This window comes from Drosophila sulfurigaster, chromosome 2L (assembly GCF_023558435.1).
Source record: "Drosophila sulfurigaster albostrigata strain 15112-1811.04 chromosome 2L, ASM2355843v2, whole genome shotgun sequence".
Lineage (NCBI taxonomy): Eukaryota > Metazoa > Arthropoda > Insecta > Diptera > Drosophilidae > Drosophila > Drosophila sulfurigaster.
Window position 1 is genome coordinate 25,712,189 of NC_084881.1, and position 25,270 is coordinate 25,737,458.

The 25,270-nt window shown below is 34.9% G+C and overlaps 1 protein-coding gene across 2 annotated transcripts in view; it reads right to left on the bottom strand.

The window, feature by feature from the left end:
* The window catches only part of LOC133843311 (polypeptide N-acetylgalactosaminyltransferase 2), a 36,886-nt gene extending 26,678 nt beyond the window's left edge, over window positions 1-10,208 (bottom strand). The window contains exons 1-2 of one of the 2 annotated variants that reach the window (XM_062276824.1): window positions 9,897-10,208; window positions 1,992-2,254 (exon numbers count right to left, since the gene is read on the bottom strand). In XM_062276824.1, coding sequence (XP_062132808.1) covers window positions 1,992-2,078 — 87 coding nt within the window. In that variant the 5' untranslated portion in view covers window positions 2,079-2,254; window positions 9,897-10,208. Of the gene's footprint in view, window positions 1-1,991; window positions 2,255-4,236; window positions 4,490-9,896 lie in introns of those variants that run through there. The other variant, XM_062276816.1, reaches the window with a different exon arrangement.
* Between the last annotated feature and the right edge of the window lie 15,062 nt (window positions 10,209-25,270).

A 25,270-nucleotide genomic window follows, 5' to 3' on the forward strand; every position in this document is an offset into this window, starting at 1 on the left:
TGCAACAGCAGCAAAATGAAATCATTTTTCCACATAAACTTGATTTTTATTTTGGGAGAAAAATGCAGAAAATGCCGGAAATGCAGTTGCAGTGATTGAGTTTTTCTTCTCAGCTGCAGATTTTTGCCCAAAAATACACAGAGTATTTCTCTTTCTCTCCCTCTCACTCTCTATTTGTCTTTCACTCTCTCTATCTCTCTTTCACCAGCAATTTCTATTTCATGTTTTAATTCCCCACTAAAATGCATGTGCAGATTATCTCAAGTCTTTTGCCCAGAGTTTATTTATTGCACATTTGATTCCCGGTTGCGGATTAACTCAACATTTTTTGAAGATTTATGAAGTGCTTCATGAACAACTTTCGAGTGGCCAAATTGCAGACTTATCTCTGATGCAATCAAAGCCTTAGCAGCAATCACAAAAATTTTTGATACTATAACTTTGTTTCTTTTTTTGTTTTTGTGTTCGTTAGATTAATGACTGCCTGAGTTTGCTAGCAAATTAATATTGTACTATATTTATCAATGGGATTTTTTGTTTACAATTGCAATTTAGTTGTTGATTAAGAGTTATCTTCAAATGGTTTCATCTATCTTTTAGGATTTAATTCACTTCTGTTTAATGTTGTTTTCTAGCTCTTATTACACTTCCTTCATCTCCAAACATTTGAAGATTGATTAAATATTTCATCGACGTCTCGCAAACCTATGTAGCATAGACTGTTAACTTATAATCTATATTCAATATTTAGTTGTTGATTAAGAGTTATCTTCAAATGGTTTCATCTGCCCTTAGGATTACATTTAATTGTCTATAGTGCAATTCCTTTCAACTCCTCACTTACTTCCTCAAATTTCTGCTCAAATACATTTCGACATCTCTCAAACATATGTAGATTGATAACCATCAATATTCGATATTGTTTGATTGATTATAAATGATTTCTGCTGTTTTGCTGTCATTTGAGATAACTTCATAAATTGCCAAACAGTGTTTACTTAATTGGCAACATTGTTTTTTCTTATTGTGTTCCATTTTTTTTTTGCATTTAAGTGTATAGAGTAATGAAATTTGCATAAATGAGTGCGCAATACTTTTTATCGATAAACGATAACGATAACAATGGCAATAAGGATTGGTCAGTTGGCTTGCTCTTATTACTGGTGGGTCATAAGACTACAGACGACAGACGAACACCACAATGGAGCATTGCCAGCGGATGACCCAATTTACCTTTTAAATTACGCATACGTCGTGTGTGCAACTGTCACAACTGTCAGCACTAAAAAACAGAGTGTTTAATTAAAAAGAAGACACAAAAAGCAACGGGCAAAGCGGAATAAAAACAACTCCAAAGTGAGGGAGGGAACACGACTAAGAGATACGCTGTAAAAAGGGATTGAATTCATGTTACAAATATGAATGAGAGAAGGGAACAAAGTTAGATTTCTTAAAGAGTCAGAAATAATTAAAAGATACGCTTTTATTAAAGGGTTGAATTAATGTTTGAACTGTAAGAAACAAAAGCAAAAGAGTTTGCAATTGCATTTCTTTAGTGTTTAACTGAGCTACCCCTTTTAGACTGTATACAGGGTATAAGCATAAGCCAAGCAGCGATACGCAGTTTTGTGGGCGGCATAGGGCGTTTCTGCACTTGCTGCCAACCGCATATACGTGCGGCTAATTATGTGCACAGCAACAGAGACAGAGACAGCAGGAAATAGAGAGAGAAGAGAGAGAGAGTATGGCAAACAATGAAAAGACAGGTAGTTGAATGTGGTTGCTGGTAAATAATTACTATGCACGTTGCATACGCACACTTTGATGATCTATGGACATCAAGCGGAAGAGGTTGAAACACAAACAACGACAATAATAATAATAGCAGCAAAGGAAATATGTTGAAGAAGACAGCAAAGAGTATGAAATCAAATTTATAAATCAATTTGAAATTGGGAAATCATATATATGATACGTATGTATGTGCTTACCTTTTCGGTGCTGGACTGAAAGTAATAGACCATTACGAACATCCATATGATGCTGACGAAGACGATTAATTTGATGTTGCGACGCATGTTGAATTTCGAGTTTCACTCTCTTTTTTTTGTTGTTAGTATATTTTATTCCTACGGACGTTACTCTTGTTGTTGCGGTTATTGTATTTGTTTGTGGTTGCTTTTGTTGTTAATGTTGCAGTCACAGTTGCTGTGGTTTGATTTGGCAATAATAATTCACGTTGTGTTGTATTTCACTAAATAAAGCAGAAACAATATTTGATTAAATCATTAATTATGCACAACAAGCACGTGTTATAAATTACAGTACTTAATTATATAATTGGAAAACACTTTAATCCTTTCAGCAATTCTCTTATATATTTCTGTTTTTTCGCGCTTTTTATTTGTATTTTTAATTTAATTGATTTGATTTAATTTCAAACAATTAATTAGTCTCATGTCGGAAAGTGTTTGTGGCTTCCGCTCAATTGTCACGCAAAAGTTATGCCATAAATATGCAAGTGCATATTTATGAGACGTAAAGCGTAAAGATCAATGCAGCAGTTGTTTACTTCATTATTATTTTACGCTTCGTCTGATGATGTCTTCATCAACGCTTCGATTGAGGTGCTAATTATGTTTTAAAGTAGTTCAAAGTCGAATTGGAAAAGCGAACAATGATAATTATAGCAAACGATGCCGAGTAAATTAGACGTGTCTGCATTATCACAAGTTTACGCTTCTTAACATGAAAGATATTTTCAATTTCCCAAAGAATTTATGCAGTTAATTATAGGGCTCCTTCCTGAGCTATTGAATGCTTGAGAAAGTGCCAATGAAACAAAGAAAGAAATCGCAGCGTGAGGTACAATATAAGCCATGTCTTAAATGTGATTTATTTGTTTATGAAATGCGTCCAAAATATATAATCAAATATTTTCTGGGAATAATTTGTATCGTAATTTACATTTAGTATTTTTGCGGTATATTTTTATGGTATATTTCACGACAATTTATGGAAATTTTGAGATTAAATTATTTGTAGTATTTTTGTGGTATATTAATATGGTATATTTTGCCATAATTTGTACAAACTTTGAGAATTTTAGTATTTTTGCGGTATATTGATACGGTATATTTTACCATAATTTGTACAAACTTTGAGATTCTTAGTATTTTTGCGGTATATTGATATGGTATATTTCACCATAATGTGTGCCAATTTTGAGAGTAAATTATTTTTAGTATTTTTGTGGTATATTAATATGGTATATTTTAAAATTAATACCATACAGAAATCGCAGTGTGAAATACAAAATATGCCAAGCGTTTTATCGGTAAACCTAAATGCGATTTATCATTTTATCAAATGCGTCAAAAATAAATTTAAATATTTTCGTGGAATAATTTTTATCAATATTTGTGCAAAATTTCAAAGTACATTATTGTTGCTGATAAGCTAGCAAACTATTAAATATATTTAACTGCAAATATTAGCTGCATTTAAACGTTGCACTTTTGTCGATTTTCTCGCTGTAACTAATTCAAGTTAATCGCATTCTTATCGCTCATACAAATAACTTGAGGCTGATAAGCGACGCTACTTTTGCAAGTCAAAGGCACAATTTATCACACAAGTGTTGTGGCCAATAATTGGTTCATTGTCAAAGCCACTTCACTTCACTCTCCACATACGTTATTATTATTACATCACTTGTCCGTTAATAGACTTCATTTTCGATTCAAAGTACTTCATCGATAGACGAGTTTTGTGGAATTTATATATTTTTTTGGGTCTTTTGGGAAAAGTGAAAGTACTTCACAGCTGACTAATTGCTATCGTTATGATTGCTATTGGTTTTGGGTTTGTGTTGTTTTGTTGTTTATTTTGAGGCAAGGGCACAGCTAGCAAGCGAGCGGGCGAGCGTGTGTTACGCATACGCAACGTGGTACACGATAAGATAAGCACAACTTAATCGAGTCTCGACTTTGATTTTGTTTTAATTTTGTTCCCCAGTTTTTGTTTGTTTGTTGTTATGTGTTGCAGCTGTTTCCACTGGCACAGTACATTTTTTATGGCAACACTTTTATAATCACAAAAAAACGCCGGGAATTAGCACACACGCGAGAGAAAGAGAGACAGTGAGAGGGAGAGAGAGAGGCGCAAAATGTTTATAACTTTATTACTTGTGCTGTTTATGATTGTATTTGACATTTATATTGGTAATGCATTTACCGTTTTGTTACCGTCGTCGTTCTCTTGTTATTATTATGATAATGATTGCAACTCTTAGTTGTTGTTGTTGTTCTTGTTCTGTCACAAAAAACTGACGCGCCGCGAGTCGTTGGGACGCGTTGCACGCGAGTCGCGTGAGTCGCAAGCTCAGAAAACACCAGACACTGAGACACTTAGAATGAGAACGCGCAACAACAGAGAGCGAGAGCGAGAGGCGAGCAGCGTGTCAGCGTCGGCGTCGCACACACAAATGGCCAATAAGCGCTGCCATCGCGTATATTTTATGCTGCCAACAGCATGAGCAGCAACGGTATTTTTCTCAGCTGTGCTTTGCGTTCGCTTCAAACACAATTCAGTTGCGTATAAGAGTTGCGTTCGCTGTCAACTTGTTGCGAACATGTTGTGTGTTCGATGTTGCGAGCAAACTTTTGTTTATCTTCTTGAAACTTTTTTGCGTTGCGTTGGCGGTTGAATCTAAGTTTGGGCAGCGCCAGAGTCAACGTTGCGTATGCGTCATATTGCATAGAGCTACTTCGACAACACACAACACACAGGCTGCATGTTGTTTACCTCTGTTGATTGATTCGATCAACACCTGTGCCAGGCAAAGTCTTATAATTAATCCTTGCATAATAAGCTGTGACCCGAGAGGCACGTTTAACATGCATGTAGCAACAGTTCATTATATATACCAGGTAGTTTACGGTGTGTATAGAGAGAGGGTATTATGATGAACTGCCTAAGGTTGAAGCTCATAAAGATGTATATTACTGAGTAGCATAAGAACATAATTTATATGTTTAAACTACTGATTGCGGGTCTAAGCTGCTTTGCCTAACATTTTGGTATATTTTGCATTCAATATTATATTTTTAGTGCAATACTATGTATGTTAATATACCTAATGTACCGACTACCGAATATATACTCTTTAGTATATTTTAGCGGTATATTGATTTGGAATATTTTAGAAGAATTACCGCACTGTCTTGTTTTTATTCAACATGGTGTAAATGAATATACTTTGGTATATTTCCATGTTTTGTGGTATATTTTAAAATATTAAACTCCACTGTTTTGGTTTTATTCACAATGGTATATATTTATATACCGAATACAGTCTTTAATATAATTTCAGTATTTTTTCGATATATCTTAAAATTAATACTTCTATTGCTCATTCTTAATTCAGTTAAGTACATATAATTTCTAAATTATGTTTAAAAATGAAAAAGCGTATCAAATCATCGGTAACACGAACATTTTAAGAAAATCTAAGCGTAAATATTTATTTCATTTCATTATTAGTTTAACTTTGTTAAATTGCATTAGTTTTAAGCCGTTTTGCATTTATCTATTGAAACTAATTTTAATAATTGTTCTGTGACTTTTCATTGCATCTGAAAAATTTCCATTTTAATAAGCTTTCGCAAAGCATTGGAATATTATTTTAATAAGCTTTTGCTCTAGTTTCGCTTGCGTGTGTGTGTGTGAGTGCAGACATATTCAATTAAACGAAGTTAAATATTCATTCAATTTGTTGGAATAAATTTCAATTATGCAAATTACTATATGTGTGTATTGTGCTGGAACAACAAAGCAAAAGGAGTTGCAAAAATTGTATTAAATTGAGATGTTGCCACGCCCCCAAATCCAGGATATTTGGGCGACCCTTTAGGGAGTTGGTCAATTCGAGTTTCGAGTTTTCTGCATGCAGTTGAGATAAATGCCAGCATTATTTATAAACTCACGCTCTGAGTGGGTGACTATGTGTAAGCTTATGAGCTTTGTGTGATGGTGTGTGTGTGTATGTGTGTGTGTGTGTGTGTGTGTGAGGGTGCGTGTGTGTGTGTGTGTAGTTAGCAAGAGCCATAACTTTTTAAGAGCAGCTGGAGCTGAACTGCAACAAAAAAGTGCAACAGCAAAAGGAGCTAAGCGAAAGCACAAATAGAATATGTAAGGATGCAAATGTTGATGAGGGTATAACGACTATGAAATACCCTAGAAAGTGCAGAGAATATATTTTTTATAATATGAGCAATTTATACTTTTATAACTTGTTGAATACTTTTACTTTCACACTCAAGTAATTATGGTGTACCATAAATAAGCAATTTATTTGGCAATTTCTTTTACGTTTTTCTCCTTAAAAATGAACTGCTTATTTTTACTACACACTTGCTAATTAATTTATTTATTTCTACACTTTAGTTAACTGCCAAAAAGAATGTGAGCAACTCTTAAAGAGCGCTTTCACATACCCTAAGCTGTCGCTTAACTTTTCTGTCTTTTTTTTTCTTGTTGTTGATTGAATTGTTGCAATTGGATAAACACACAGATAGAGAGAAAGAGCAAAAGAGCAAGGATGTTGGCCATAGTATTTTTGACCCCTTGCTGCCCGTTCACTTATTTAAATTGGCTTAAAAACTCAACGAACAACGAAACGGGGCAACAAAGTCATGAATATGCAGCAGCCGGACAGCAAAGACAGACAGTCGGAGAGTTGAACAATTATAAAAGTACACACACACATATGCAAGCAGTTAACTTGCAACTGACTCCACTTCACTGCATCCCTACCCCCTCCCTCCCTCGCGTTGATGAGCGGCATTCCATTAGGCGTAATTAGAGCATTTAGCAAAGAGAGAGAGAGAGGGAAAGAAAAAGTTAAGAAAATGCAACAAAACAGCGCAGAGACAGTTGGACATGCATATGTATGTCTCTCTGTCTGTCTGTCTGTCTGTCTGTCTTTCTCTCTCTCTCTATACATATATGCATGATCTAGAGCTGCAGCTGTATTTGTGTTTGAAAACAATTTAGCTGCAGTTGCAAGTCTCAACACAGCAAGTGTAGAGACTTGGCTCAAGTACGATAATTAAAAGTTGGTTAAATGTTGCATGAGTTGCAGCATCCTCGAACCTCGAAGCTCTGCCACATGGCAGAGCACAGAGCGCAGCTCAGCTCAGCGCACATTTGATTGCACACCATTTGCCAGACACACACTTTGTCTATGAGTGTGTGTGTGTTGTGAGTGTGCTTGTGTGTGTGTGTGTGTGTGTATGTTTGAGTTCACCTAGCCGTGAATGCTGCTGGGTATCTTGCAACCGCACAGCACATTTGGCAGTCAACCTCCTTCTCCTTCCACCCACCACATCCGCTGCCCCGCTGCTAACACATCCTCCTCCTCCACCTCTCCACTTCCCCTTCCCTTGCTCTTCATCTAATCCACACACAGCCTGCTGCTGCCCCACAATGTTGCCCCGTTTGCACTCTCATTACTGGCTGGCTTTTTCTTGCCACATCGTCGTCGTCGCCGTCGTCGCTGCCTGCGGAAATCAAAGTGCAAATGTATTTTGTCAAATGCGACAACTTTGGCGCCCATTTTGCGGAAATGTTGAAAATATTTTCCAGAACGTTTTCAAATTAATGCATAATTGCATTAGTCACTTCATTCTCCGTTGCAGTCGCCAGCTGCAACGTGCAACACCGAATTTGTTTGCAATTTATTAGCGTTGGGGAATAATGTGGCATCAGTCTATATGTAAGTAGAAGTATATTAGTCTCTTCCTCTCTCCTTCTCCTTCTCTGTCTCTCTCTCACTCTCTGTGTGTGCTTGGCTAATGTCTTGATGACAAGCGGTGGGTAAAGCTGATAAGTGGCGTTAAGTGTTATCGCCCTTGGCTGCCTTGGAGTCCTAGTTCTTGCCCCCAATACTTGCCTCTGATCTCTGCCTTGCCCCACTCTACTTGCGGCTTGCAAATTTATGGCATTTGGGGAATGTCTTCGAATTGCGCTGCGTGTTCTCTGCATTCGCTGTGAACGTATGTAAATACTATTACACATTCCCCACGTGGAATAGCCTAATATTCGAGTAATAATATTCAAGCCAGCAAATAATTTCGAGCATATATAAAAATGTAAATTGAGCCCTTTGGATTGTAATGCCAAATTGATTTGGTCGTATGTGGTGAAAGCTTTGGGAATGTCGCTAAATTTCGCACAGTTTGTTCCAAACATACAATATTAAGAATGTACAACTTAATACACTACTTTTGAAAAGAAAAGAACAAATTTATTTTCTGAAAATACTTTTTCTATACTTTCTCTAATAAAATGGAACAATAATATCAAGTAAAAAAGCTACAGTCGAGTGTGCTGGACTATGAGATACCCGCTACCTATTATGAATAAAAGCAAAATTGAGCGGTATTCATTTTAAAACATACCAAAATAATATACCGCAAAAATATTAAAATTATACCAAAGGTTATTTTGGGTATATTGATATATTATTACATGCAAAATATACCATAAAATGGAAAACATACCAAATAGTCAGCTAAAGCAACGAAAATTAAAGTATTTCTTATAAAACTTCCACAATTTTTATCCGATCGCAATCAAGTTCTCAGAAACTATAAAAACTATTGTTAATATTGCCTTCCACATTTTTTAAATGTATTTCCTTAAGTAAGTTCAAATGAATTAAGTTTACTTTCATTAATAAAACAAAACAATAATCAAAATATTAAAAACACTAATTTTAAAAGTAACAATTTTGAACACAACTAATTTTCGTATTCCTTAAATTTATTTCAGCTGGAATCTCAAAGCATAACTCTTCAATTTTGCAACTGGGTAAGTGAGAATTAATTTAATAAACTTGTTTACACTTTTGTTCACAATCTAATCATTAATCACTTGACACACAAATTATTTCATTCACAAAAAAATAATGAGACGATTTTTCAAAATTTAATTGTGCAAAATATTATTAAAGCAGCCAACTGAAAATTGTGCACAGTTATTTAAGCGTTAAATCAGTTGAATTATTGCCAAAAGGTAACTTTATGCTCATTCGTGTTATTCTATTTTGAGTGCAAACAATTAATGCATATTTTTTTAGTATTGTATAATGTTTAGACATTACTCCATTATGTTTGTCTATTTATAGATGGCTATAAATTAAATTTTTGCAATTTATTGTTGTGTAATTTAATATGTGAATGCAACACAATTTTAATTACAATGCAATTCGTGACACAGATTTATTTATTTATATTTATGCACATAAATTTGTAGCTAATCTTTTGGTTTATTGCGAGAACTTAATAAACTTTAAAGACATCAAAGTTTTCTTGCTAGTTTTTTTTTGCAGTGTATTTGTCACGCTTTCGAGTCAAGTCTTGACTCTCTCAATCAGTGTCTCCCTTTTGATTTGCATTCGCCGGCCTTGCAGCGTTCTCTCACACACTTGCATTTCCTTGTCGCCCTTTTTCTCTCCCTCTCTCAGTCTATGTCTCTCTCACTTGCTGTCACTCTCAATTGGCGCCTCGAGGGTAGCTTTTAGGTGACGGGCAGCTAAGCAACTGTCATAAAGTGCGTGTGGTTACATTTATGCACCCTTGTAGTATCCCCTTTCTCTCTTCTTCCTTTGCACAGCATGTCATGCAAGGAGGAATGGGAGGAGGGGGTTCCATCAAAACAAATGCTGTCAGCTGCTGTGAGTAAATTTTTGTTACTTTTGGCACGCAAACTGCAATCGCGAGACTCTTGCGACTGTTTGTCTGCCTTCGATTTTTACAATTTATCACACACACACACACACACATTCGCACACTCTCACACACTAAGATAACATTGATTTTCATTTTGCTTACATTTGAAAAACTAACAATTTGAACACTTTCTATTTATTGCAAACTTCCTTTTGCTTCCCCTTTTCACTCTTTGCTTTCTATTGCTTCTTTTAGGCGCACTCGAAGACTTTTTTCACGTTGATTTTGTTGTTGTTTTATTTTTTTGTTTTAAATGCACTTTTGGTGTTTATTAATGTTGTTTATTTTGTTGGATTTATAGCAAAAATATAATTTATGTTTGATTTAATTAGTTAGCTACGTTTTATTCTATATAACTATTTTGTTTTTCTTGCTTTCTATTTGTTTAGTTAATTAAATAACGCGACGCGACGCGTTTCGTTTGGTTTCGATTCGTTTCGTTTGTTTCACACACTGATGAAGCAAGCGAACGCAGCCCGTTTGCTGCTCTCTTTCTCCATTCCTCTCTCTTGTCTTGTCTCTGTTTTCGACTGGTTTTCGCTTTGGCTTTTTGTTGTTGTTATTCTTTTTCTCTCGTTGCCTTGCCTTCATGCTTCTTCTTGCTGCGATGAAGTAACTTTTCTATAGTCGCGCATTTCCGTGTTTTGCTACCCTTTTGCTTCCTTGTCGCAATTTCGCATCGCTCTCACTCTCTCTCTCTCTCAATCTCTCTCTGTCTCTTCTGGGGGTTGCTTATGCTCTTGAGAACGTAAGCTTTGCGCAAGCGCTAAACTTTGATGTTTACTGTTTGAATTTGTGAATACCGTTAGTTAAAGGAGCGCCTAAAGGGTTTCAACTGTTTGAATTTACTTTAAAGGAGTCATGGACGAAGTTTAAATTCAACTCTTTACATCTTTAGATATAGCATTTTTTCAATTTGCCACCAATAGTTATGACAATCTTAAGAATAACTAATTTTTTAAACCTATTTTTATGAAATTTTGATACATACTTATTTTCATAAAAGAATTATTTAAATCAAAATACTTCTATAGTTATTAACACAGAACTTCTTTAAAACTTTTAAATTGCGTTGGCTCTTTAACAATGATTATATCAATAGTTTTCTAAAGAGTATTATTTCTAATATGAAATATTAATAGTAAACTTTTAATAAACAAAGAGGTAGAAAAGTTGTTTAATAATTATAAGTTATTTATTAAAAGATATTATTTTAAAAAATTTAACTTCATTTTCTTGTATAATTTTTTAAGAAAGTTTTAAACTTAAATGAAAATAGCTCTCATATAAATTTGATCATATGTTTCTTTAACAGAGAATATAATTTCGAATAATCATTTTCCTCGAATTAACATTAATCTTGAATACTTTTGTACTTTAATATTCTTTTAAATGAACTCGTTTCACCTGTAAAATTCTAGGAAATTATTTGTTGGAATATTTCGAATAATCTCTCTATCATGTCTGCATTTGCATTCCGATTTCAAAGGAAACCATTTTCTCTTTCTTTTGACAATTCTCCCCCACAAACTTAAATCGTATTGTTTAGTTCGTGTAACGACTTGGTTACTTAGGCAACTCAGTGTTGACTATGTTTCAAATAAACCACAATATTCAATCCATAGCACTTCAAAGCATTTGCAGTTCGTTACTTGCTGGTATTCAATGTTAAACACTGATCCCACAATAATTTAAAGATAATATTATTTGTTAAGGCGTATAACCAAATGCTGTGTAGTTGATTAATGCCATATTTGAAATTAAGGATTAGGCTTGACTGCCTTGAGGTTAATTTTAGCGCAGCTTTTGTTTACACATACGCCCACACACACACACACACACACACAAAACAGAGTTTATGGGGAGGCTGTGTTAACTTTCACTTTGATAAGAGGACAACGCAGCACTTTCATTTCAATAGATAGCATAAATATCTATTAGCTCCACATGCTTGTATTGAAATTAATTTAACAATCCTTCTCTCCCCATCTCTCTCTCTCTTTCTCGCTCACATTCGCTCTTGCTTTTTCGGTAAAATGTGTGTGTGTGTGTTTTTGTCCTCATCCTGTACATATGTCAGTTTTTGTTGCTTCCGGTCGGCAGCAAAACCGCAAACAAAAGACTAAGACAGAAGAAATTTTGGTGTATGATTGCCGCAAAAACCGAGCTGACATTAAGTCCCACATTCACAAAAAGGAAAGCCAAAACGCATATTTAATCATATATACTCGGCAACTGATACCCCTTTCACATTATCTGTGTGTTTGTGAGAATATTCTCTCAACTTGCATGTCATTTATATGGATTATACACGAGGAATCATTAATTTTTGCTTTTTTTTTTGGTCGGTTGTTGGTTGTCATCGCATTTGACTTCTTGACGCTATTAGAAATTTGCATAAAATTGTTTTTGTTTTTGTTATTTGGGGTGTTGCTCAGGCAAAGAGGGAAGAGATGAGGAGGTTGCCACATGAAAATTAATAAGAAAAGACAACGCAGCCTTGGAATGTCGTCTGTTTGTGCTTTGATAAGAAATCAGTCTCCTTTAGCCAGCTGCTGTTGCTGCTTAAGATTACGATGATTATTATGATGCTCTTTGTTGATGAGCTCGTCGCATATACTTATTTATTTTTAGCCAACTCAAAAGTCTTAGCCAAAAAACCCTTGAGAGCAAGCGCATAACCATGCGAACAAAACCTTAATTCTTTTAAGCATATCTCATTGTCAAGGATGTGAAAGCTGTGAAGAGCACCTACGTTGCCTAGTTCACATTAGTAAAGTTCTCAATGAGCTTATTAAGTGCTGTTCTCTGTTCTGTTACTATAATTATAGCAGTTAGCAAAGTTATAAATAGGCTGCCTTGTCTCACGCTCCTGTTGCTTCTAATAATAACAATCAAAATTGATCCCCAGTTGCCTTGGTTTGGCATAGTTTAAAGCTGCTATTTGATTTATGGATCTTTGCGTTAAATTCTTAGGCATCGCTTGCTGGGATAATTTATTACAGTTTTCAATGAAAATATAGGTAGAATAGTTAGATTTTATTATCATTTTAATTGAAAATTGTATATTATTAAATTTAAATCAATTTACATGTTATTGCTGTGGATTTATGGCATTAGATTTGTTAAAAGACTTTCTATTTTAAATTCCTTTTTGTAATAGATTTTGAACAACCTTTTAATACTTTTTAATAATATTTTTTTAAATTTTTATTCATGTTATACTTATTTAATTAGATGTGTAGTTTCTTAACAATTTTTGAAAACTTATAATTTGATATGTTTTATGTGAACTATATTTTATTATTTGTGTAGTTTAACAATTATTTATATAATACTATTAAATTAGGATAATTTGTTAAATCTATCGATATTTTTTTTCAATTTATTATATTTTTATTATATGATATGTTTTAAGCCTAATAGTATATCGTATTATAAACCAAATATATATACTCAGTATATTTCAGTATTTTTTGTGTCGTTTTTTAATTATTTATAATGTTGGGTATATTTAGTTAAATCTGTTAACATTTTCTGTTCAATCTGGTATATTTTTACTATATAGTACATTTTAAGACTTTATATATATCGTATATCGTATTATAAAACAAATATATATACTCATTATATTTCAGTATTCTTTTGTGTGGTCTAAATCAATATTTAGTTAAATCTGTTGACATTTGCTCTTCTTTCAAGAAGCCTGTTTTAAATACTTAACCTTTAATAATGAGTAGACAAAAATCGTGCATAATTTTCAGCAATTATAAATGAAGTCATCTAGACTTGCGCCTAAGCGAAGAGCTTCAACTGTGCTTAGTTTTTAGTTGTTTTTAAAAGTTGACCCAGTTGAGTTGAAGTTTCCTAGGTCTGTCTATATGCATAATGTCATGTAGAAGTGCTTTATGGCCGTTGCAGCATATTAGTGCTAAGAGCACGACGGCGTACTTCCTCATCTGGTAATTGCAATATTATGTTGTACTGACAAATTTGGCCAAAGGGGTCGCTGAGAAACTGAGAAAACGGCAAACAAAACTGAAAACTGCACAAAACAACGAAACGAAACGAAACGAAAAAAAAAACTGAATAGGCGAATAACTGTAGTATAACTGGCAAAAGTAAAAAACTAGGAAAACGGGTTAATAATGCCATAAAATAGTAAAGACGACACTTTCGTGACTGGCCCATGCCGTCGGCATCGGCTGCAGCAGCAGCAGCGACAGCAAGTGAGCCAAGTTTGTTTGCTCGTCGGTTCGCTTGGGGTTTGTTTGTTTGACTGTCGGAAAGTGAAAGGCAGACAATGCAATGTAACAGCACCCGAGCCAGTGGTTTGGGAAGGGGTCAGGGGGAGGTAAGGTGCACAACAAAGGCCAAAAGCATGTCGTGGCATTAATGTGTGATCAGCAGTTAGCTTGTTGCAACACACACAGAGCAGAGCACAATACTTGTGAGCTGTTGTTACAGGTTCATTGACACACTGCATGCTAATAAATTTGTCATAAATACACTTCAAATTAAAATGCATGCCACACACACATCTCATCCTCTTTCTACCTTTAGCTTCCCTCTTATGTTATGTTATGTTTTTTGCCAGCCAGCTGCAATTGCCAGTTTCAGTCTCAAGTGATGATTGTTTTTCACCGCGTGCATCAATCACAAAAATGCGTTGCATTGCATTTTCCGCTTCTGAAGATTTTTCATGTCATTCACTTGTCACATCATCATCAGATTGTTATTTAATGATGCGAAAAGCACTCGAACTCGCACTCGCACTCGCACTTGCTTTCGTCCTCATGTACTTACTATTGCATTCAGTCTGCATTGCACTCACAATTCAGTGTTGCACTCGCACTTTCTGTGCGCTGTTTTTCATGTCGTTGACGCTGAACGTGAAAATATAATTGCATTGTAATAGCTTAATTGGTATTTATGGTCTGGACATTGTATATATCCCATATAATTACACGTTCGTACGTAAGACGCCCCATTTCGAATGCGGTCAATAATCGTATTTGCACAAAAACTTAAAGCGCCAAACGAGCGTCGTTAATGTGCATACCCTGTAAAATGTGAAGTGAGTTAGAGAAGGTTACACAACTTTCAAATTATCGACGTTATTTATATGGCATGTACTTTAATATGGCATAAAAAAAGGATGGACAATGCTTTTTTTTTACTTTATGGTATATTTTAAATGTAATAGTATATCTTTATACATATTTCAAGTAAATTTAAGTATTTTATGGCATAATATATGGTATTTGAAGATTTTAATTTATTTAATATATCGATATAGTAAATGTATATATTATATTTGCTTTATTTTTTTACTCTATGGTATATTTTCAATGTAATAGTATATCTATATACCAAATACATATTTTAAGTAAATATCAGTGTTTTTGGTATAATAATTTGGCATATTATATGTTAAGATTTTAATTTATTTAATATATCGATATACCAAATGTATATATTCAGTATATTTCAGTTATTTTTTGGTGTATTTATATGGTATATTTTAAGCAATATATCACTTTTTTCATTCATTTTAAAATGCGTAACGTGTATTTCACAGTCAAGCACACTATGTTATATATGTATTATTATATGTATAATATATTTAATGAATATATAGCATATTGTTACATCCTTACATTTCTCTTCACAAAATTCGGTATTAATTTATCTATCCTTTGCTATAAATCGCATAACACATAAAAGTTTAGTTTACCCCTCAGTAAAATTGTGATTTCTAGAGCATATTTCATGCGCACATTCATCGCAATGTTACCGTTTAACAATGCACCAAGCATTGGCATTCGATTTTCATTATTAACGTGGAATGCCATTGCTGTTGAACTGTGATTGAATGAAAAATCATAAATGTATTTATGCCACCAACAGGAAAATGAGCGCAAAAACCCAACCAATAGCTGACAAGGTGTAAAAAGAGCAGGATTAAAGGATAAAAGCTCAAGCTTAAGGAGCACAAAAGAAAGTACAAAATGAAAAGTAAAATGAAAATGAAAATAAAAATTATAAGTAAAGAAACGAAGAAATTTTTTTGTCATAGATTGAGCTTCTTCTTGACTAGCTAGATTTAATATTGGAAACAGATAATTTTACAATATTTCTTTCGTGTTGCAAGCGAATATTAAACAGCATAAAGCAGGCTTTAGTGGCCATTTAAATGGTGGTAAAACATTGTGATAAATTTGACTGTAAGATATTGATAATAAATGAGGTTGGTGTAAACATTTTTGAAATATATTTTATGCGATATTTTGCTGGTAGTTTGGCATTGCAATTTGTCGTCATTAAAATGAGTTGAGTTGGGTCAAGCACTTAGTGAACTTTGTCGCTATCTATTGTTGGCTTTGGCTGAGGTGGTTTGCCATTGCATATTGTTAGCCTTGGCTCGTTAGCCTGGCTAACAACGGTCACCCAACGACGCCGTTGTCGATGGCGATGGCGATGGCGATGGCGATGCTTGTATTATAAATATGCTAGCACATAATGCTAAAGTGCAGAATATTGCACATAATAATTTACAAGCAGACGCGAATTGATTTATGACAAGTCACGTACTTTGCTGGCAACGTTGCATAAAGTACCCCAAAAGAGAAGGAGAGAGAAAGAGCGAGAGAGAGAGAGTCTGTAACTCTCTCATAAGGCAACCCATTAAAGTCATTTTCGTGCCCCTTAATTTGTGTACGCTTCGAGTTGGAGTTAAGCAGCAGCAGCAAAAGCAAAAAGGAGAGGAGACGATGCTGGAGGATGGGGAGATAACTGAAAGTAATCAGCAGCAGCCTTTGACTAGATGACTGCAGGCTGGATGCGAGATACTGGAGGTCCATCCATTAGCATAATCGATGGCACTTTGTTTGCTTCGGCTGCACTTTTACAACAACTACAAAAGCGGGCAAGATTTAACCAGTTGCCAGTTACTCGACTATCTCTCTCTCGCACTCTTTATCTTGCTCCTGTTATCCTTGTTATTGTTGTTTGTTCGTTTGTGTCCATTGTTGTTCTGTTCTGGCATACAAAAGCATATTGCCCACCATCTTCTGCCCCAAGTAAACGAATTAATTAAGCATGTCACGAGCGTGAAATTCAAACAAAAGATTGTTTGTGCGCATAAAGAGAGTGAGCGAGAGAGAGAAATGATAAGAGAAAGAGAGGGAGAAAGAGTCGCCACAGTTCCCTGAACGCAGAGCATAACAAATGCAAACTGCAAATTTAATTAAATTGCATTTTTACCCAACTCTTCCGACGCGTTTCGTTTAACAACCAACTTCCAGCTCTATATAGGTGTATATAGTAATTGTATAAAGCACAATTCGTAGGTAGCCTTAGTCGAGTTAATATAACAATTAAGTTCCACTAAAGTTCGGATTTTAATTGTTACTTATTTGACAACGCGTTGCATTTTCGTCAAATGCAACACGTTAATTAGCTGCGCCGCAAGTTTTTCCATTTTCTAATTAAGTTTTTTTTCGTTGTTGATGGAAGAACTTGGAAGCAACTGGAGAATTGGGCATTCCTTCTTGAAAAGAAGTTTCGCGCTTGTTTATTATGTGAATTAAGTTAGAAAGAACTTTACTTCATATTTTGGGAAGAGAAATCATCAGAATGCTTATGATTATTTCGAAGTTGTATATAAGTTTATAATACAAATAATTTAAAATAAAATTTTAAAGCCCCAACTCCTTTTCTTTCCCTTCTTTCTTGAAAAAAGTCTTTAAAACGTCTAAATTGGGATAATCCGTATTTATTATTACTTCAAATTTGTCAAAGAAAAGTACTACTTCACAAGATGGACTGTTTTTTGAATCTACTAAAAGAGGGAGTATTTATTATTATTTAAAAATTTTTTAAATCAAACAAACTTTTGCTTTTTTACATGTTGAAGAATGGTTTAAAATTTGTAAATTAAAATAGTGCATCAATATTATTATTATTCTTTTTTTGTTTTTACCTCTCAGCAAGTTGAATATTTATTTAATATCCATAAACTAAAAGAGTGCACATTCATTATTATTTAAAATGTAATAAAGCAAACCACTTTAGTCTACCAACATGTTGTACTTTTGTTTAAAATCTATTAACTTTAACAGTGCATATTTATTATTATTTAAAATATATAAAATCAAACAAACTTTAACCTTTCAACATAAATATTATTATTATTTCAAATTTTGCTTTTACCTCTCAGCATGTTGAATCGTTATTTAAAATCTATAAACAAAAATAGCCTCATGGACATATGCAAATTTTGTGCTTACTATTTTCAGCTTTATAAGTAAAGAAACAAATGTAGCATATAAAATAAATCTGCTTTATTTTTGGGTAAATGTTGTGAGCAGACTTGGCAACTTTCGACAATGAAGTGACAATTTACAACGCAGTTCTTGGCTCAAGTTATTCACATTTGCATATCATACTATGTTAAATAGAATGTGTTGTCAATTTATTTGCCAGCCGAAAAAAAGTCCTTGTGCAGTTCTTTCAACTTGTGTCGAGCAGTATTTAAATTGAAACAAGTTTCGCTTAATTAACATATCTGAAGCAGAAAATGCATAATCATGGCCATTATCCCAGGCACATCGCTCAACTTACCCCAAACTTTGTCAAATTGGTCAGCTTGGTCAGCAATTCTGCGCGTTCCACGTTGACCTTCTGCTCGCTCCCTACTCCCCCTACTTTCCCCTATGGACTGTTGCTACTGTTGCTGCTGCTGCTGTCATTTCTCTCTGCTGGTGACTGCGACTGTTGCCAGTTGCTATGCAAATTTCATTTGGCTGCCTGCATTGAAGCGCGTTGCCTGGCAACTGTTCCCCAACTGTTCCCCCCAAAGCACACCCAACTAACTCCCTCGTCGACCCCTTTTTCGACCAGCTCGCTTCTAATCCCAAACAGAAACTAACACGAAGGGGGGGGGGAGGAGCATGGGAGGGCAGCTGTCATATTGGGCTTACATGACAACGACACAAATTTTAACTAAATTAATAACACATAATTTAAATATTTTTGGCGTACAGCAACTAGAGACGTCGACACTGTCAGCTGCATTAACACCCAACACAAATACACACAACATAACACAACATACACACACTTACAAAGAACAACATGTATTCATATCTAAAGCCAAAATATTGAAGCCAAATTGTAAACAGTCAAGCAGACATATCTCTGACATGGCTATTTGTTATTTCAGCATTACAATTTCACGCATTCTCTGCGCTCTCTCTATCTGTCTCTGTAAAATTATCACATGTAAATTCAACATCAACAGCAAATTCAAAATTTTGATTAAACAAATATTTTGCAAGCCCATTTAAAAGTTAGGAACCAGTTGGAATGCGAAACGGGAGGCAGCAAAGGAAGCGCACAATTTTCGATTATGCATATTATAGACTAAAAGTTGTCACATATTTATGTGAGGTATATGTGGGAGAAACACTTTCAAATTCTTATATAATATTCCACATATTAGCAACGGAAGAAATAGACTTTAAAATGCTCAGTAATCAACTGTGAAATACGTTTAAATTTCAATTCAATTTCTATATTTCATACAACATAAAAGCTGTAAATATAGAATATAAAATATTGGATATAAATTGATTTACAGAAACAAAAATTTAATTCCAAAAAGAGAAATTGAAATTTCAAGCCTTATAATACGGACAACTGTGAAATACTTTTAAATTTCAATAAAATCACATCTGTATTTCATACAAAATAAAAGGTATTCAAACCAAAAATCTTAGTTCAAGATTGTTTTTTAAGATAGATAAAATCTTAAATCAAGATTTGCAATCTTCTTTTCAACATAGTGTTCTATTCTAACCATTCTTGAATCAAGATTTGAGTCTTAAAATAAGTTGTTTTTAATCTTATAATGTAAATGTAGCATTAAAATCTTAATTAAAGATTTTTTCAGCTTAAGAAGCTTTTTTTATGATCGAAAAATTCTTAAATCAAGATTTTCAGCCTAGATTATTTTCTTTTTGTGTTCAGAAAGCAAAATACTGTGAATTAAAGAATGTCTATATTTTATAAAATATAAAAGTTTTAAATAAGAAATATAAAATAGTTGGTGTAAATTGATTTACAAAAATAAAAGTTACAAATAAAAATGTTAAATTTTCTTAATTCAACTCATTTTGCATCATATATTTTAAACTGCTTATGTTATTTAAACCTTTTTTAAATGAAACAATTCCATTTCAAAAAGAAGAAACTTATGCTTAAGTCAACTTAGAAGATTGCAATTCGCTGCTAAATAATGTACCAACTTTGTTTGCTCCATTTGTTGCCCCAACTCTAAGCGACCCTCTTTACAATATTTTGCAGCCACAGGGTATATTAATATCAATTATAAATAAACTTCCTGCGAAAGGAAATTTACATTTTATTGCCACGAAATTCGCAGCAATTTTCATATCTGTGCATATCCTGTTCAATTTTCAAGGCTTTTGTGTGCAGCTTTAGAATGAAATTTATGAAAATAATTTCCATACACATGTATGTAAAATAATCTTTAAGGTAAAAAGGTCACAATGGACCAACACACACACTCACACAGAGGCAAGTTTATATATCGCTATGTGTGTTACGCTGTTACATAAATTGTGGTCACTTGTGCCTCTTGTGGCAAGCCAAACGTGCAACGCACACGTGACCAGCCGCCGCTGCTCTAATAATAAACGGGACAAGGCACAACATTGCAAGGATAATGGCAATGAGTACCGTCGAGTCCAGCCCCAAAGACTATTTACTTGAATAGATTGGAATGTGCCCGGCCCCCTTGCCTCTTCATGTATAAAGGGACTCGACTCGACTCGACACATTCCCAGCTGACCACTTTCATTTTTGCCCAGCTTTGAACTGAGCTTTGAGCGCTGCTCATTTCATTTTCAGTGTTTTCGCTCTACTCATTATCCTTTGCCAGGGACTTTAGCTTGACGCTAAATTGCGTTCTTTGGCTTTGCCTTTTCAGCTGCTAGTTTTCTGTGGGGCATTTCTATGTTATGTGTAGTGGAGTGCAATTGTGGCAAAGTGGACAGCCCTCCATCAACGAGACGGCAGCGCTTTATTTGCATATTGGCAGGGCTAAAGTTACACAAAAGCATGCGTGGACCACATTGTATTTTCTCGAGCGTCTAATTGAAACTATAAGTTACAGAACAGTCAGAAAAAGCTGTTGAATAGAATTATAGTGGATGTTTAAATAGAATTCTAAATTCATATTATATATATAAATGGATAAGTGGAAGGCTGTCTCTTTTGATTAAAATTAAACATGACTGAAATGGGATTATTTTCAATTTGCAAATCCAATTGCAATTGGCTAACTAAAGCCACCAAAGTGCTGCTTTCGGGTTGTTAATTGCACAACTCTAATTAAAATCGAACTCTGACCTCTCAATTGGCTGTTATCAAGTCGGATAATCAAATTTGTCGTGTTGACAAATTGGCTGTGGGGCCCAAAGTTGAAGTGAAATGCGATTTAAATAACTCGAGAGTGCGTTTGGCAGAGAGCTTAATTGATTTGATAAGGAGTGACAACTTGTTTAAAACTGGCAATTTAAAGTCGGTTTGTTGACATTATAAAAAGCGACGGCTGAGATATCGAGATACCGCAAATAAAAGTGAAGAGAGCTTTAAGAGCTCTCTCTCCCTGGCTTGTTTTGTGAACTGGCCTTTGGCCAAGAGGCAGACAGGGATTTGTACAGATGACTTGCTGGGACGACGTTGCACACACGTTGATTTCTCTCACACGGATTGACAATTGAAATACGAGCCAAGTCAAATACGCTGTCAGACCGACATATCAGACACTGCCCTGTGTGTGTGTACATATGGTTGGTGAATGTGGCAGCCACAAAGAGACAGGCAAGGACATCAGCGCATAAATTTCATGTGCTCTGGCTCTCTCTCTTTCACTCTCTCTGTCTTGGTCTCGCTCTCTGTGAGTGGGGCAAACAGACAGGGCAAACAAACAAACGGCGCAAACAAATAAAATGCCAAGCACTAAGCGACGCCGCAAATAAGGTTCAAGGACAGTAGAAGCTGCCACCTTCCCCCTTTTACCTTCCGCACTTCCTCCCTCGCTTGCAGCAGCCACAATTTGTGCAGCCAGCAGCAAACGCCTTAGCTTGATGCTCGAATTTCAGTTTGAGCTCTGCATTTGCCACATGCACAAATTGTGGTCAACACTTGCCAAGAAATGTGTCTGAGTATGTGAGCGGGTGTGTGTGTGTGTGAGTGGGAGTGTCCTGTGTATGTGTGTGTGTGTGTCTTGCTACTCATGTTACAAAATTCATTTAAATGAAGTGATGCCTCAGACGTTGGTCAGCGCGCAAGAACATCACTCAAGCTTACGCTCTCCGTCTCTGCTTTTGTTAGCAGTTAAAGTCACGTATACGCCACGTTGAACATGGTCATCCATATGGCGCAGCTGTTGTACCAAACAATTTCGACACAATTTATGGCAACCAATTGACATAACTAAAACACACACAAACCGACAAAAAAAAATCGTTGTGTTTACCGCAATCATTTTGGTTTGAAAACGCTTTCGTCGCATTTTCACCAACTTTTCTGTAGCATACTTTTTGGGGCCGCCCTAAATATTGAATTGAAGCGAATGAAAGCGAAATGCTATCAATAATAGATGCAATAACAAAAATCAAAAATGCTGCCAACGTCCATCTTTTCTCACTTTAATATTTCTACGTGGGATTCTTTAGAGCATTGCGCAAATAAACTTATTTATATACACCCGCTTTATTAAAAATCCCCGAAAAACACTGAAGCATGAAAGCAATATTGAGAACACCAACGCTTGTTTGACTAGCGCTTAATGTGTAATCAAACGTAGCATTTTTTCGGTACTGTCACGCAATTCAGCATTCAAATGCTGCGCATAAATAAGGCAATAAATCAGTGAAATATAATACATCACCTGGCAAGGAGCAAAGCAGGTGGTCTGCTCTCTCTCTCTGGCGACCTCTCGGTTGATCCCCTAAGAAATTTCGAGCATTGGGGGGATAAATGGAAGAAGAACCTCAGATTTTATGCTGGATGGCATTCAACATTTCCATGGAGCCCCATAAATTATGCGTGTTTTTCGGTTTTAAGTCATAAGAAAAATGACATATTTTCTCGGTCGCAATTTCTTCTCGCACTCTCAGAACTTTTGGGCGGCATGCCAGTCGATGGCCATGGCCAGCCAGAATTTTATGCTTAGGCCAAAGGCCAAACATTTTTGCCATGTGGATTGCCCTTTTTTCTGGGCATAAAAAGTGGGGAGATTGACGCACATAATTCATTTGGTCATTCGCCATGAACATGAACATATACACACTCGGTATTTATGAAATTCATCGTCGTTGTTGTCGTCATAGTTGTATTTGCCTTTGCGCCAGGACAACGAAAACAGAAAATTAATTAAACTTCAATTTGGCTTGTCAAAAGCTGATTAAATACAATTTGTTCTATTTGCTCTATTAAATAAATAACACAAGGGAAAACTTTGAGCCATTCCAAACACACAATTTATTCTACAAGTTGCGCACAAAATGTTGACATTTTACTTACTTACTATAGACGAGTCGAATGGCATTATCATGGCAACAATTGTTGGCCAAACTTTGAGGGTAATTGAAGTGGAAATAGTCTTGTAATTAACAAAAGATACTATTATATTACGTTATAGTAGAGAAGACTGATTGCATGACTAACTAAAGTGAGTGAGTGATTGCTCAATAAAGTGCTTAGCGTGTGACAACTGGCAAAATTTGATCACTTCACAGTCTTTAGATAAGAAGCCAAGATTAATAAACATGTAAATGCAGTAAATCGATAAATAAATTGCCTTTTATGTGCATTTCCTTTTAAATAAATACTGCAATGATTTGTGGCCAAGAACGTTTTTTCTCTGTATGTGAGCCGGCTTTAAAAATATGCAAAAAAATGGGTGGCCTTATCAGTTTGAAATATTTCTGCTTTTATACAATTTCTTTTTGGTTTACGCTCGACTGCGTTGCATATATTTATTGCCACTTATTTGCAGCTGAAAAATGCAACAGTTTTAATGCAAAAACACACACCTTCAAAATGGCACAAAAACGCTAACGGCCATCGCTCTGATCCACTCAAAGACAAACACACACACTCGCACACACCATCCCATGACACACACACACACACACACACACACACACTCATACTATTTACCAACTGTTTTCTTTACTAACGTACAAAAAAAGAAGCTAAAAATGTTAGCATTTTGTTCCACCAAAGTTTGTTTGCGCTTGAGATAACCGTTTTGTTTACTTTTCGTTACTCTTTTAAATGCGAACTAAAGGGTAGATTGTGACACTTTGTGACAATCATGTAAAATTATAATAGTGAATAATTATTCACTATAAAACATATACTATAAATAATATCAAAAATAAGTAAAGGTTATTCTTATAGCTCTGAATTAGCTACGATTGATTTTAGAACTTTTTCTGATCGTTCATTTGTGCAATTATCTTAAAACAGAAAAATATGTAATTCCAAAATCATTTTAAGCTCTAATTTAAGTGCTAATTAAAAGCTATAAGATTGATCTCTATTTAAAATAAAATAATAATGTTGGTATATGTTTTGCTATAAGATTGATCTTTACTCAAAACAAAAAACATTTTTTTGGTATATGCTTTTTCACTTTATATTTAAAATTTTGACATAGAAATACCCATATTTTTTTTTATGTATACAAATTTGAATTGCTTCAATATTCCGCTTTTTCTTTGGTTTCTAAAATGTCTTTTGCTGGGTATCAAAGTCGTTTTTCCTGCTCCCCAACGTTTTTCCATATTATTCTACTGTGTATTGCTTTCAGCTACAGTTTCTCAGATGCTGTTGGGGCTCACTATTTTTTTATCACATGATGTTTTAGTTAACATATGTGTGTTTTTGTCATGTGGACATGGGTTAAACGGACTGAATGCTCGCCAAGCATGGGACGTGGCAGCGTGAGTTTACACAGGATTTATTGTTTTCTATGTGCATTTTAAGCACACCAAAATCATTTTCAACAACAACATAAAAAAAACCACCTCTAAAACTGCTACTTGAATAGACACACACACACATACACATACACGCACGTGACGCGTATAACATCACATAGGCACTCTCTCTCACACACACACTTTTACACACTCTCGCACACACTCGCAGCATCCCATCAGCTGTTCACTGCTCAGTCCGTTGCTGTCAGTATGTGGCCATTTATCCTTATTTCGGTCGAAAAGCACTCGAATATGAACACAGACCAAAAAAAAGAAGGCAAGTGAAGTTGATGAAAAAAAAACACAGTTTGATTGACTTTCAGATACTGCGTACGATCTCCTGGCTTTTAGTTGACTTAATACATTTAAATAGTTTGCACAAGCTTATACTGA